The following is a 12,360-nucleotide window of genomic DNA, read 5'->3' on the forward strand; positions in this document are numbered from 1 at the left end:
GTAGTTGTGTTGGAATTCAAAGTGAAGTGTGCCAAATTAGTAAAGTTTAAACACACGCACACATTGATTGATTATATATATATATATATATATATATATATATATATATATATATATATATATATATATATATATATATATATATATATATATATATATATATATATATATATATATATATATATATATATATATATATATATATAGAGTATAAAATATGTATATATGTATCATCTTTATCTTTCTATTTTCAATAAACTCTTCCACCATTTATTAATTTTAAAACAAGTTCAACCCCTGAGAAGATACCTTAGACTGCTTAAGTACAAAATACACCTCTTTAAGAAAACAAAAACACAACTAATCGGAAATTCAAAAAAATGTACAAGCAACTGAAGTTCAGAAGGTAAGCTCAGGCCTCTGTGGATGATATGGGGTACTGGGGTTGGTTCTCGGATAGGACATTCAAAGATAGAACGGTTCACTACCAGGCCATGCAGTTTCCAAACCTACTGGTTCCAAAATCCTGCACCATGGCTGTTGCTAAGTAACTGGTGACTGGAGCCAGCGGCACATTGAGTGTGTATTAGCCTACTGGATTACAATCTTATGACGGCCATAGATACACTCGTGTGTCCTTTCTCCGTCTCTCATCTAGCCTTTAAGACATGATGTATTGAGACATAGATCTACCCTTGATGAAGTCCATCTGATCCTGCTCAAGACCCTACAGGCTGTTTCGGGTTGACTCCGTTTGACAGCATTGTTTCTGTGGTCGCTGCCAACACGTCGAGTTCTAGGAAATGTGAATCGATGCGGCCATTGTAGTGCAAACGCTCTCTTCCAAAGGCTCTGGATGCCAGTAACCTACTTCTGCAGTGGGGCGGGGGAGACCAAAAAAAAAGAAGGCAGCACTTTGCACTTATAGAGAGGTGTGTGTGTGTGTGTGTGTGTGTGTGTGTGTGTGTGTGTGTGTGTGTGTGTGTGTGTGTGTGTGTGCGTCTTTGCGATTGCTTCAGATGGCTGCGCTGATTAATGACGACCGCTGCTCTAGCTCCCTTGTTTTAGGCACTAAACAATTATTAAGGAGACTGTCGCCGCGGCGACCCGTCAGGGCTCCTACCAGTTTGATTGGAGCGAATCAGATTGAATAAGGACTGATTGACTCACGTGAAGATTGATTGTTTGATTGATTGAAAAGGTTGCTTTGTTTTGTGTGTTGGGGCGTGGGGGGCTGTGGGGACTCGCGGCGACGAAAGGCACAGAGTTTAAATGTGTGTTCCCCCCCCGTGATTCAGGAGGACAAAGCATGAGTCCCTGGAACTCCAGCCGAGGGGACGGGGACTGAGTGCATACGAAACATAACTGCTGGAAAAGAGAGCAAAGGGGCTGGCTCATGGGAGTATCTGGGTCAAGTGTGTGTGTGTCTGTGTGTCTGTGTGTGTGTTTCTGTGTCTGTGTGTGTGTTTCTGTGTCTGTGTGTGTGTTTCTGTGTCTGTGTGTGTGTTTCTGTGTGTGTGTTTCTGTGTGTGTGTGTGTGTGTGTGTGTGTGTGTGTGTGTGTGTGTGTGTGTGTGTGTGTGTGTGTGTGTGTGTGTGTGTTTCTGTGTGTGTGAGACGGTTTTAATTGACAACAGGATTGGGGCCAAGCCAGTTTTCTACCCAGTTGATTTGGGGATGGGAGTTATTTTCCAAGTTGATTTTGCCATAAAGGACTTTGGATAATAAATATTGAAGGTCCTCTGCGTCTATTGAGAATAAAGGCTACATAGCAATCACCACGAGTAGCAAACAGGTCCATCACTGAATGAGTCTAGATGATAAGTTGGGGTTTTGTTCAAGCTAAAAGGCCCGGTAAACGCCGCTGTCTCTCACAGATCCTCTCAGCGGAGCTCAGCTCTGAACCCACACGCCGTCAGGATCAACACATCCAAGAAGACAAAGATTCCACAAAGGTAAGAAAAAAAAGGCCAGCTTAAGGAACACTTAGTCCCCCCCCGAAAGTGTTCAGATCCAAACTCAGTTACCAGGTAACATAGGAGGCTTCTAGAAAGATGAATTCTTTAGACACTGGGAAAGGTAAAAAGGGGGCAAAAGTTTAAATAATGAAAATGAACAAAGTCACCATTTCCTATTTGTCTGAAACGTAGCTTCTCATGAACGGCTTAGAACAGGCTGGAAAGAAAGAAAGAAAGAAGGTATGGATCATTGAAGGTTTCCCCTCGGTCGTATGCCTGTGGCCGGGGGATTAGATCGAGGGTCTAAACCTGGACTCCTTGATGTGTCAGCATCCGGCTGCTGCCCAGTGTGAATGTGTGTCCAGGTCGGTACGGGAGTGTCTCTGTCCCTTATGACGCCAGCACGCTCCTTCTCAGCAGGTCTTCGCTCCCAGAATGCAACTTGGCCAGGTGGAGCTTGCGGTCGGCGGGTCGCGTCTCCGAGTCGCTCTGATCGCCGTCAGAGAAGAACCCGTCGGTCTCGGCAGAGTTCAACCGGGACGACTCCTTCGCTGGGAGGGGCGCTTCCTTCTCCCTGGACCCCACCCTCGCCACGAACACCGCCCCGCCCCCCCTCCCCCTGGATTTACTCTGGCGGGAGAGGCGGAGCCGCAGGGCCCCCGCGCGCGGCGGGAGGGAGACCGCGCCGGGCCCCGGGGTCCCGGCGCTGGGGGACTTGGACGGGGTGAAGGCGGAGGTGAGGCCGGGGGCCAGCGCGGCGGAGGTGGCCCCGGGCCCGGTCCCGTCGGTGGCCTGCAGGCCCTCCCGCGGCCCCCGCTCGAGCTCCTCCGAGATGTGACACGAGTCCATCTTGGAGATGGGGGGCTGCGGCGGGGGGTCCCTCTGGGGCTCCACGCTCCGGCTCTGCTGGGGGTGGGGGTGATGGGGCGTCTTGGAGGACGCGCTGCGGGACCTCTCCCCCCTCCGGGCGGGGCTGGGCTTCTCCTCGCCCAGGGCGGCGCCCCGGGGGCTCTCGGCGGCGGGGAGGCCGGTGGCGCCCGTGGGGCCGGCCGTGGCGGTGGCGGTGGCGGCGGCGGCGGCGGCGGAGCGCGGGGTGTGGGGCAGGGTGGGCGCGGCGGGGCGGGGCAGGCTGCGGGAGCGGGGCTTGCGGCCCAGCTGGGGGGTCTTCCAGGCAGAGTGCATGGAGTTCTCCATCATCAGGTTCAGCAGGCTCTCCTCGCCCTGCAGGAGCTGGGAGAGGGGGAGAGGGAGAGAGAGAGAGAGCGAGCGAGAGCGAGAGAGAGAGAGAGAGAGAGAGGGGGAGGGGGAGAGGGAGAGGGAGAGAGAGAGAGAGAGAGAGAGAGGGAGAGGGAGAGGGAGAGGGAGAGGGAGAGGGAGAGAGGGAGAGGGAGAGAGAGAGAGAGAAGTGCGGGTGAAGATCAGACGAGTGGAGGAGCAGAGGTGGGCGGTGGCAGGGGGGGGGAGGAGAACAAAGAGACCAAACCCAAAGGAAGGATTGGGAAAAAAATAAAGAGTATAAGGAGCATTAAAGGGGTTAAAATCAGCGGAGGAAAGAGAACATCTCCTAAGGGGGAAGAAAGGCTGGCACGTTCAACAAAAACTAATTGTCACTGTCGTTCTAGTTGAACAAGTTTTTACCAGTCTATAACCAGAAGTATATTGGATGCACTTTAGTTTTAAATTCAGACAGACACTCGATACGTTATTTCCTTGCAATCAATAGACCGCCAGAGTGCATTCCAGAGGGGACAGCGAGGGCCGGCCAAGAGGGGCTCTTAACATTGGAATTTGCAGTTTGTTTTGAGTTCATCGTTCATCGGTCCATACCTGGTCAGAGAGCAGGCTGGCGCTCTTGTCTTGGTGCTGGGAGCTCAGGGCCCACCCGCTGAGCATGTCGTCCGCTGTGATCTGAACCGATTGGGCCAGCCAGCTGTCAAACAGAGAGTTGTCCAATGGGAAGGACTTTGGCAAACCTGCATCAGTGAAGTGGAGCAAAACGGAGGAATAAAAGAGGGTTACGTGATGGAAGGAAGAAGTGGAGGAAGAACGTTAATAAAATTAAAGGCACGTCAGTATTTTACCAGAATCGTATGCAGAGTAGCCACCATTTACATTTACATTTTATAATTAAAACAATAGATCGAATACTATCTAAGGGTCAGAAACAGAACATTATATAACACACATACTTTGTACTTAGTTAAAGAATACTGAGGTTCTACCGTACAATCTGCTCTGCTGTGCAAAGGAAAATAGAACATGCTTCATACTGAATGATAAAATGCTTTTTTATTTCAAGATACAGATCAAATCAACCAACCATCCAACCATATTTCATTATGTTACCAAGGCTAAAATCATCAGCAGATTTCTTACATCTGGACCCTGAAGACATTCAGGCCTACCACTGCTGGACGTTATGCCCATTGCTCCCATGTCTACCAGAAATAAAATATACATCAACATTCTGGACAGCCAGGGTTCAAACACCATGACATTTACATTACAAAGACAACCAGACATCACTTTCCAGACACCTCATCCATAATGAACTACCGAGAATGAAATGTTATTTTTACAGTTGAAATATCTGTCACTCTCTTTCTCAACTCTCTCTCACACATTTCTCTTCCACTTGAGCTTTCCTTTCAAGCCCTCCCACACACACACACACACACACACACACACACACACACACACACACGCGCACACACGCTCAAGCTTTGTACAGAAGACGATGATTCAAAATGACAGCTGACAGGCTCAGTGTGTGTATGTAAGAAGAATGTATGTGTGCGTTTAAAAGACAGATCAGAGAGCGCTCCACAACTCGCATGTTCTTATAATCTCTCAAACTATTATTAAACCGCTCACTTTGAGTTCAAGTTCAAGTTCATCCTCAAGATATATTCAAACAAAGCAAGCGGAGGTCAGCGATACAAATCATTATGAACATGGCTACAATATTGGAATAAGCTCATGATACTATTAACTCATCTGTGAGGCATATTGTGGTTATTCCCATATGTAATATTGCAATAATAGTATGATTGGGACAAGCTTTCTCTACCACTCTCTATATCTTTAGGTTAGTTCTGGGAAATTGGCCTACATGACTAGACAGTTGGACAACCATACCACAAACCTAGACCGCTAATAACTTGTAGCTCTAAGACTAAAGAGGCTATAGACTGAAAGTGCTCATACACACACGCACACACACACGCTGCTATTTCCATGACGCACCAGGTCACTGCTGGACTACTGAGAACACAGCAGGAAATATGTGTGAGTGAAAAAAAGAAGGAGAAGGAACAAGAGTACCAGCAAGAACGAGAGTGAGAGTGCGATAAAACGAAAGAAAATGATAGAGAGAGAGAGAGCGAGAGCGAGAGAGAGAGCGAGAGAGAGAGAGAAAGAGAAAGGATAACCAAGAGAGAGAAAGAGTGAGAGAACGAGAGTGAGACGAGAATGAGAGAGGGGAAATGGAAGGGGAATTAATTTCTTGGACGCAAAAAAGTCGAGTTAATAAATAAATACAATTTGTAAATGATGGCTGTCCAACAACGACAGTGGTGCATCACCAAGGTGCACGGTTCACTAACTCTCATGAATAGAGTTTTAATACGCCACAGGGCGGACTGCAGAGTCAATATCCCAGCAGTGATTATTATTAGACAGCCTCAGGACTCGAGCCGCATGTAACTAGCTTTGGGGGAAAGCTTCCTCCTCTGTTTGGGGGAAAGATAGATTTAACCATTGAGAAGCAAAAGAGTTGTGTTTTTTATGCTAGATATATCACCAGCGTACAACTGGTGCAATCGTTTTGTGATAGTTAGCATTGGACAGAGATGCAAATTGCTAACCCTCTGATGAGCTAATTCCCCGATACATTTAACGCTACACAAGGTTCAACCGAGTGAAAGCAATAGGTTGGATTTTGCCCCAGCCTGGTTTCGTTGGGCTGCTATGACTACAAGTTGGGACCAGATAGCTGAGAATGACACCGGCACCGCTAACCTAGGCTAGGCAGCTCGCAAGCTAGCGCTGCTAAGGTGCTGCAGGCAAAGGAATGCGCTGGCAGCAAGGAAGGGCACTGCCCAGACCGAGTCTGTGTGTGTGCGCATGCGTGTGTGTGTGTGTGTGTGTGTGTGTGTGTGTGTGTGTGTGTGTGTGTGTGTGTGTGTGTGTGTGTGTGTGTGTGTGTGTGTGTGTGTGTGTGTGTGTGTGTGTGTGTGTGTGTGTGTGCCAGCGAGCGAGAGAGAGAAAGTATGTGTGTGCTGTTGCTAGGTTAGAAACCCTCACCAAAGTCCACAATTGTTGTCAAGTGCCAACCATCTCCTTAGCAACCCCACTGAAGGGAGAGGATAATATAAGGGGGTAAAAGATGGCGCAGAGGACGAGAGGAGAGCAGAAATAGATAAGGTAGAATAAGACATCACCCTGAAAAATAATGATATCCACCAGACAGAAAAAATAAGACTCAAAATCCGAAAGAGAAATATACTGAACCAGACAACTTGACAAGTCCAATAATGATGGCCACTCAATAGAATAACAGATCAGCAAACCAGCCACAAAAAGGCTCTCTGGAATCTATCTGGAGTAAGTAGGTTTTGTACCTCAAATATAATAACATAACAGCGTTGTATACGTGTACGTGTCTGCCGCTGTTATATAGCAGGGTACTGGGGTAATGACTTTTGAGTAGTAAATAATGCTATTCTATTAAAACAGAAATACATTGCGTTATATTCCTCTGTAATATGATGAAAGGTCTCCAACATTGGACATGGAAAATAAGTATCCTATATTGTAAATCTTATGGATCTAACAATGTGCCATTCTGCATGACATACATGACATAACTGTCAGTTAAATAATGGGAATCAAACTGATCTCAGAGTCAAGGAGTTCTAGAACCCTTCTCCAGGCCATAACCCTCAGGGATTAAGGATGATTACCATGACAATATTAATATTGCTACATGAGACGAGGGGTTGGGGTGTTCTGATTATTTTTTATTCGCAATACACACGAGACTCCCAGGTATGTTGGAAGTGGAATGGGTGGTAGTGAGAAGCTCAGTGTGTTTATGTTGAGCTGTCCTAGGATGCTACCTCAAAAACCAAAGTATTTGGCAGCTATTTCAATCTTGAAACCAAGCGAAAAAAAATAAAGGTTGACCTTCTAATAATAAAAGGTTGGTAAAACAGGTAGCAATGTTTCTTCCTTTTATGACCGTCACCCACAATAGAGCCTGAGTGATCTCTCTAAGGGTTGATCAATGCTTTGTCCTGTCGTGCGGTTTTTAGAGGCAGGTCTACTCTCCGACTATGGAAGCTGGGGTCCTCAGAAAGTCCTGCTGCAACTGAGTCGGCCTAGTGCCAACTTAGGGAAAGTGCCTTCACCACTGGAGGAGGCGGGCCGACCAAAATTCATGGCTGATTTCCTCTGGACATAGACAATATAAACATTAACCCGGGGTCTTAAAAAACACAGAACATTGTGTCCTTAACACCAGATGTGTGGCTCCTGTCGTGCTACAGACGTGGTGGGTGGAGGAGGTCGACAGGCTACGCTGCGCTGCACAACGCAATGCTTGGACGCTCAGTGTAGCTCCAGGGTAAGTGTCGGGGTGAGGAGGGCATGTCAAGGAGCAACAACAGCTCATGACCAAAGCGGGAGGTCACACCAATGCCCAGAATGAGACATTGCTGAACTGCATAATATAATCTCCTTTCCTTGGTTGCAACACACATGCTGTTCCCTGGATGGTGATGGATCACTATCTTGCAGTCTGATGGACGGGCCTGGGTTTAGCGGGTGTCAGGAGAGCACTAGCTGTCGGAATGCAGAGGGCCCAGGGAAGTTCTAGCATTTTTTTTAATAAATTCCTATTGGAGTTCTGGGATTGGTTCTTGCTGTTTGCTCTGAGACCATCCGACGGAAGGAGAAAGATCCTGGAAGCACACGGGCAGGGAGTACAACTCCACATTCAAACCCCCGCTCCCGGTCGCAGCCATAACATCCGTTGCTGAAGGGACACTTCACTAACATTAAGTGAATAACATCGATCATCTCGTAAAATGGCCTCTGTCAAGGGCTTAGATATATTAGGCAGCAGGTGAGCAGTCGGTTCTTCAAGCAGGAAAAATGAGTGTAAGGATCTGAGCGACTTTGACAAGGGCCAAATCGTGTGGCTGGACGATTTGGTCAGAGCATCTCTTAAACGGCCAATCTTGTGGTGTTTTCAGTGCAGCGGTTAGTACCTGCCAAACGCTGTCCAAGGAAGGACAACCGGTGATTGGGCGACAGCCTCATGGGCCAAGGCCTATTGATGCACGTGTGGAGCAAAGACGAGCACGTCTGGTCCATCCCGAGGAAGAGCTACTGTGGCACAAATCTCTATAAAAAAAGACTGAATGCTGGCTATGACCAACAGGTTCTAAAAACACACAGTGCAGGGTGAAGGTATTGGGCTGTGTAGGTACAGAGCGGTCGGAGGTGCTGAAGTAAAGGTGTGTGTCAAGACCGGGCCCATGGCAGGGCCTCCGGTATTGCAGTTTGCAGCTTTCTCGAGAAATCCCTTATCCAAACATCTTTTCACTCGTCGGTTCACTGCATGTCCTTGGGTCCTCAGCAAAACAGCCGCCAGTGCAGTGCCTGTTCATTGCCTGTTCAGAACGTCACACTCAACACTGCAGTCCCTCGGGTCCTCAGCAATACACCCGCCAGTGCAGCGCCCGTTCAGACTGTCTGGAACGATCGCTTGGTCTCTGCTGTTGCTGCCTTCCACATTCTGGAGAACAACTCTTCCAAACTTCCTTGGGTCCTCAGAAAGCGTGAGGTCAATGGGGTGAACGGTTGTTGAGACAGTCGAAGGACATGCATGCAGACAGACATACAGAGACTCATCTTATTAAAGACAGACGGTAACGCCTTCAACAACATCCCCCCTATTTGAACTGTAGAAGAAAAGCTTAAAATTAACTGCCAATAAATGTTTTCATTTCAGGTAATAAAGAAATAGCTTGCGTCACTTGTTTACAAGTGGGTCTGGTGTACCGTTGTCCACCCTGGGCCCCTGTCCTCCCTGCGAACCATGCAAGAACACACCTCACGCTACAATTCATTCAGTCACAGGGCTAGCCAAAGGGAGTGGTGGAAGCACTCGACGTTGCTGACATGAACCCATGAACTCCCCTGGGACGGACAGGCTGCGACGCCTGCCAACCAGACCCCTTCATCCACCAGCTCGTCCGCGAGGAACGCTGAAGCGAAACGCACAGAATGAGTCATAGAAAAGGGGAATTTGGTGTTTTCCATTAAGAAACTTTCAAAGAGATGACAACAGCGATAAAAGTCCCTGTTAGGCATCTTTAAATCACCCATGTAACGGGTTCCTCCAGGACCTGATGAGCAGAAGAACATACTTCTCTGATTCAACATGGAGACCCAAGCCTCAGGGTCAGTAGCAGACCTGACAGGGAACAGATGGCTGCACGCACACCTTCACACCTTCACACACACACACACACACACACACACACACACACACACACACACACACACACACACACACACACACACACACACACACACACACACACACACACACACACACACACACACACACACACACACACAAAATGAGCCCATTCCGTCAGACCCTTTTCATTAGCCCTACGAGTGAACAAGGCATGTCTCTGAGCAGCCCACAGCGTGTTGGCGGCCCGGTGCAGTATGAATATTCATCAGCCCCCAGGTATAGATGCACGTGGAGATCAGACCAGACCGTGTTTCCGCCCACGCACCAGCCTGGGTCTACAAGGCAAGCCATCATGAAAGCCCTTTCCTGAGCGGAGCCACAAACACCTTGTGGCGCTGGAGGTACGGCTCTGTGTTCAAACCCTCATCCCGGGTCCATACGCGTCGTCTCGATGTCTGATGCAACCACACAGAACCACAACGAATAATCTCCCTTCAGGCTACACAGAAACTCGCATTTTCTCCTTTAATGTTTTCACTGTCTTGTGTTTTTCTTGTCTGTTTTTATTGTTTGCATCAATCTACATGATTTTTCTTTTGCACTCACTAACCCGTACCACATGCGATCGCTTAGGACAAAAGCAGGATTACAGAGTTCCAGGGAGAAGGAAGCTTTTTGGAAAAGACAAATCTCATGAGGGAAATTATTTTATACAATCTATTTGGTCTTATCAAAAGGCTGTTGCGCCCCTCCCCACACGTGTACACACACACACACACACACACACACACACACACACAGTAATGGCCATGGCTTCGGAGGCTCCTAAAACATATTTAACACTCCCCTTCAGCCTTTATGTTGAATAAATGTTTGTGCTGCCAGCACGTCCCCCAAAGTGTGTGCTCCATCTCTCTCAATTTTGTCATCACAGTTGTCGACCTCGCTCGCGTTGACAGTGAGAGCATCTCCTCTTCACTTCTCGTCTATCCATCACTCCCTCCCGTCATGTCTGCATGTCAACCGTTTCATCACCTTATCTGGCTTCCTCTACATCTTTCAATCCTCCCTAAACGTTCCTACCCCGTCAACTCCCCCTTTCTGTAAAGCCCTCTCTATGTATCTCCATCTGTCACCCCTCTTGCCTTCATCTCTGCATCTGTCCCCTATAGCGCCCCTTTCGCTCTCTCTCTCTTTCCAGAGCCTGGCTGGGTCCCCTCGGTCCCACGTCCATCTCCTCATCTTGGTTTTATCTCCCATGTTTAACTTTGCTTGATGTCCCTTAGTGTGTGTTTCGGTCCTCTCTGCGCTGGTGGACTCTGCCCTCTGTATGTAGTTGTGATACACACTGATGGGAGGGCCAACATGTGTCACATCCAGCCACTGGTCCAGGCATCTGCTGGGAGCCGATGACGCACCCCACTCCTGTTAGAGAGCCCCGACACACACACACACACACACACACAAAAAGAACGCTACCTAGCTCTTTGAGTAGGGTGCTGTTGCCAGACTTCCATCTCTCCTTCTTCTTCTCAGGACTCCTCCTCCTCCTCTCCTTTCCTTTCTCCTTCACTCCGACTGGTCTCCTCTTCTCCCCCTTTGGGTTTTTCTCTGCAACACAGAAGATGTGGTCAGGACGTTGGACCAGCACAGAAAACCCACCCTGTGTGTGTGCACACGCACACACACACAACTATGTGGCAGACCACTGCTCCTAGTGAGTAAGGAAGGATTAAATGCAGAATGTGAATAGATTATTGTTTGACGAGGTTGATAGAGGATCCATGTGCATGATATCTTGGAAGGTTAACACTTTCCTGAATGCACACAAACATACAAAATGCAAAGAAATGCACACAGAAAGGCTAATCAAACAACCGTATTGTACTTTTGTCATTGCGTTGAATGTGTAGAAATCCAGATAAACATTCATGTTCCCGTTTGCTCTCCCACTGCAGAAGGTCTCTAAGAGCCGAGTAATAAGTAGTGGTACTTTATTTAAATAACAGAACCTTCTCCATCAACGTCCCACTCAGCTTCAGTGACGCTAAGCTATTGTCCTTCTACTGTGAGGCTGTGTACTTGCCAGACTGGGCCATACAGCCTCTACAGGAAGTTCACTGGAGCTTTGAACCATACTGTGTCATTTAATGACATACAACTATCATTGCGATTTTCCCTTTGATTAGAGACACTCAATTAAACTAATTATACACCACTGTAACCTTATCAGAAAACCTTATGATGATAGTTTAACACAACCCACTCGGTTCTCACTACTGACCACATGATTAGCGTTAGCATCTCCCCTTTGACAAGCAACAGAGTTAGAAGAAGGAGAGCGGACAGCTCAATATTATCTCACACTCCCTAGCTCTGCTCTGATGCACTAGGAATAATTACATACGAAGGCCATACATAATGTGGCTTTGGTGTCACATTGCATGGTTATTAAAAAAAAATAGATGATTTAGTGACAAATATTGTGCATACTGGAGACCAATGAACTATGTTGAAGGCTTAGAGAAAAGGGGGATGCATAAGTGATTTATTATTTTACTTAACCCCTTTTCAGAGGCAATGGGTGAGGGGTTGATTGGTTTGTGTTCATCAATTATTCACAGGAATCCTAGAAGTCATAATAACTTTAAAAACTATAGAAATATTCTACCTATATCTAGACTATTATTATGCCACTGCCATGACATGTCCCACCAAGTATGAAACATGCCTAACATTGTATTCAGTGCAACAGGTTGTTGTTACAACGGTGTTGTAGTGCGGAAACACAACCTAATTTAAGGTTTAACCCAGAGATCAAACAAAGCTTTGATCTCGGCTTTGAGGATTTGGTGTGTGTTTGTTTTCATACAACATTGTCAGTCACTCTGTCTTTCAGCAAGTAGACCTG

General features: G+C 47.3%; 1 protein-coding gene across 1 annotated transcript in view; it reads right to left on the reverse strand.

The window, feature by feature from the left end:
- Positions 1 to 256: 256 nt before the first annotated feature.
- The window catches only part of jade2 (jade family PHD finger 2), a 121,916-nt gene continuing 109,812 nt past the window's right edge, over positions 257 to 12,360 (reverse strand). The window contains exons 12-14 of the mRNA XM_060056792.1: positions 10,929 to 11,060; positions 3,785 to 3,930; positions 257 to 3,187 (exon numbers count right to left, since the gene is read on the reverse strand). Coding sequence (XP_059912775.1) covers positions 2,348 to 3,187; positions 3,785 to 3,930; positions 10,929 to 11,060 — 1,118 coding nt within the window. The 3' untranslated portion in view covers positions 257 to 2,347. The remainder of the gene's footprint in view (positions 3,188 to 3,784; positions 3,931 to 10,928; positions 11,061 to 12,360) is intronic.

Source organism: Gadus macrocephalus, chromosome 7 (genome assembly GCF_031168955.1).
Source record: "Gadus macrocephalus chromosome 7, ASM3116895v1".
Lineage (NCBI taxonomy): Eukaryota > Metazoa > Chordata > Actinopteri > Gadiformes > Gadidae > Gadus > Gadus macrocephalus.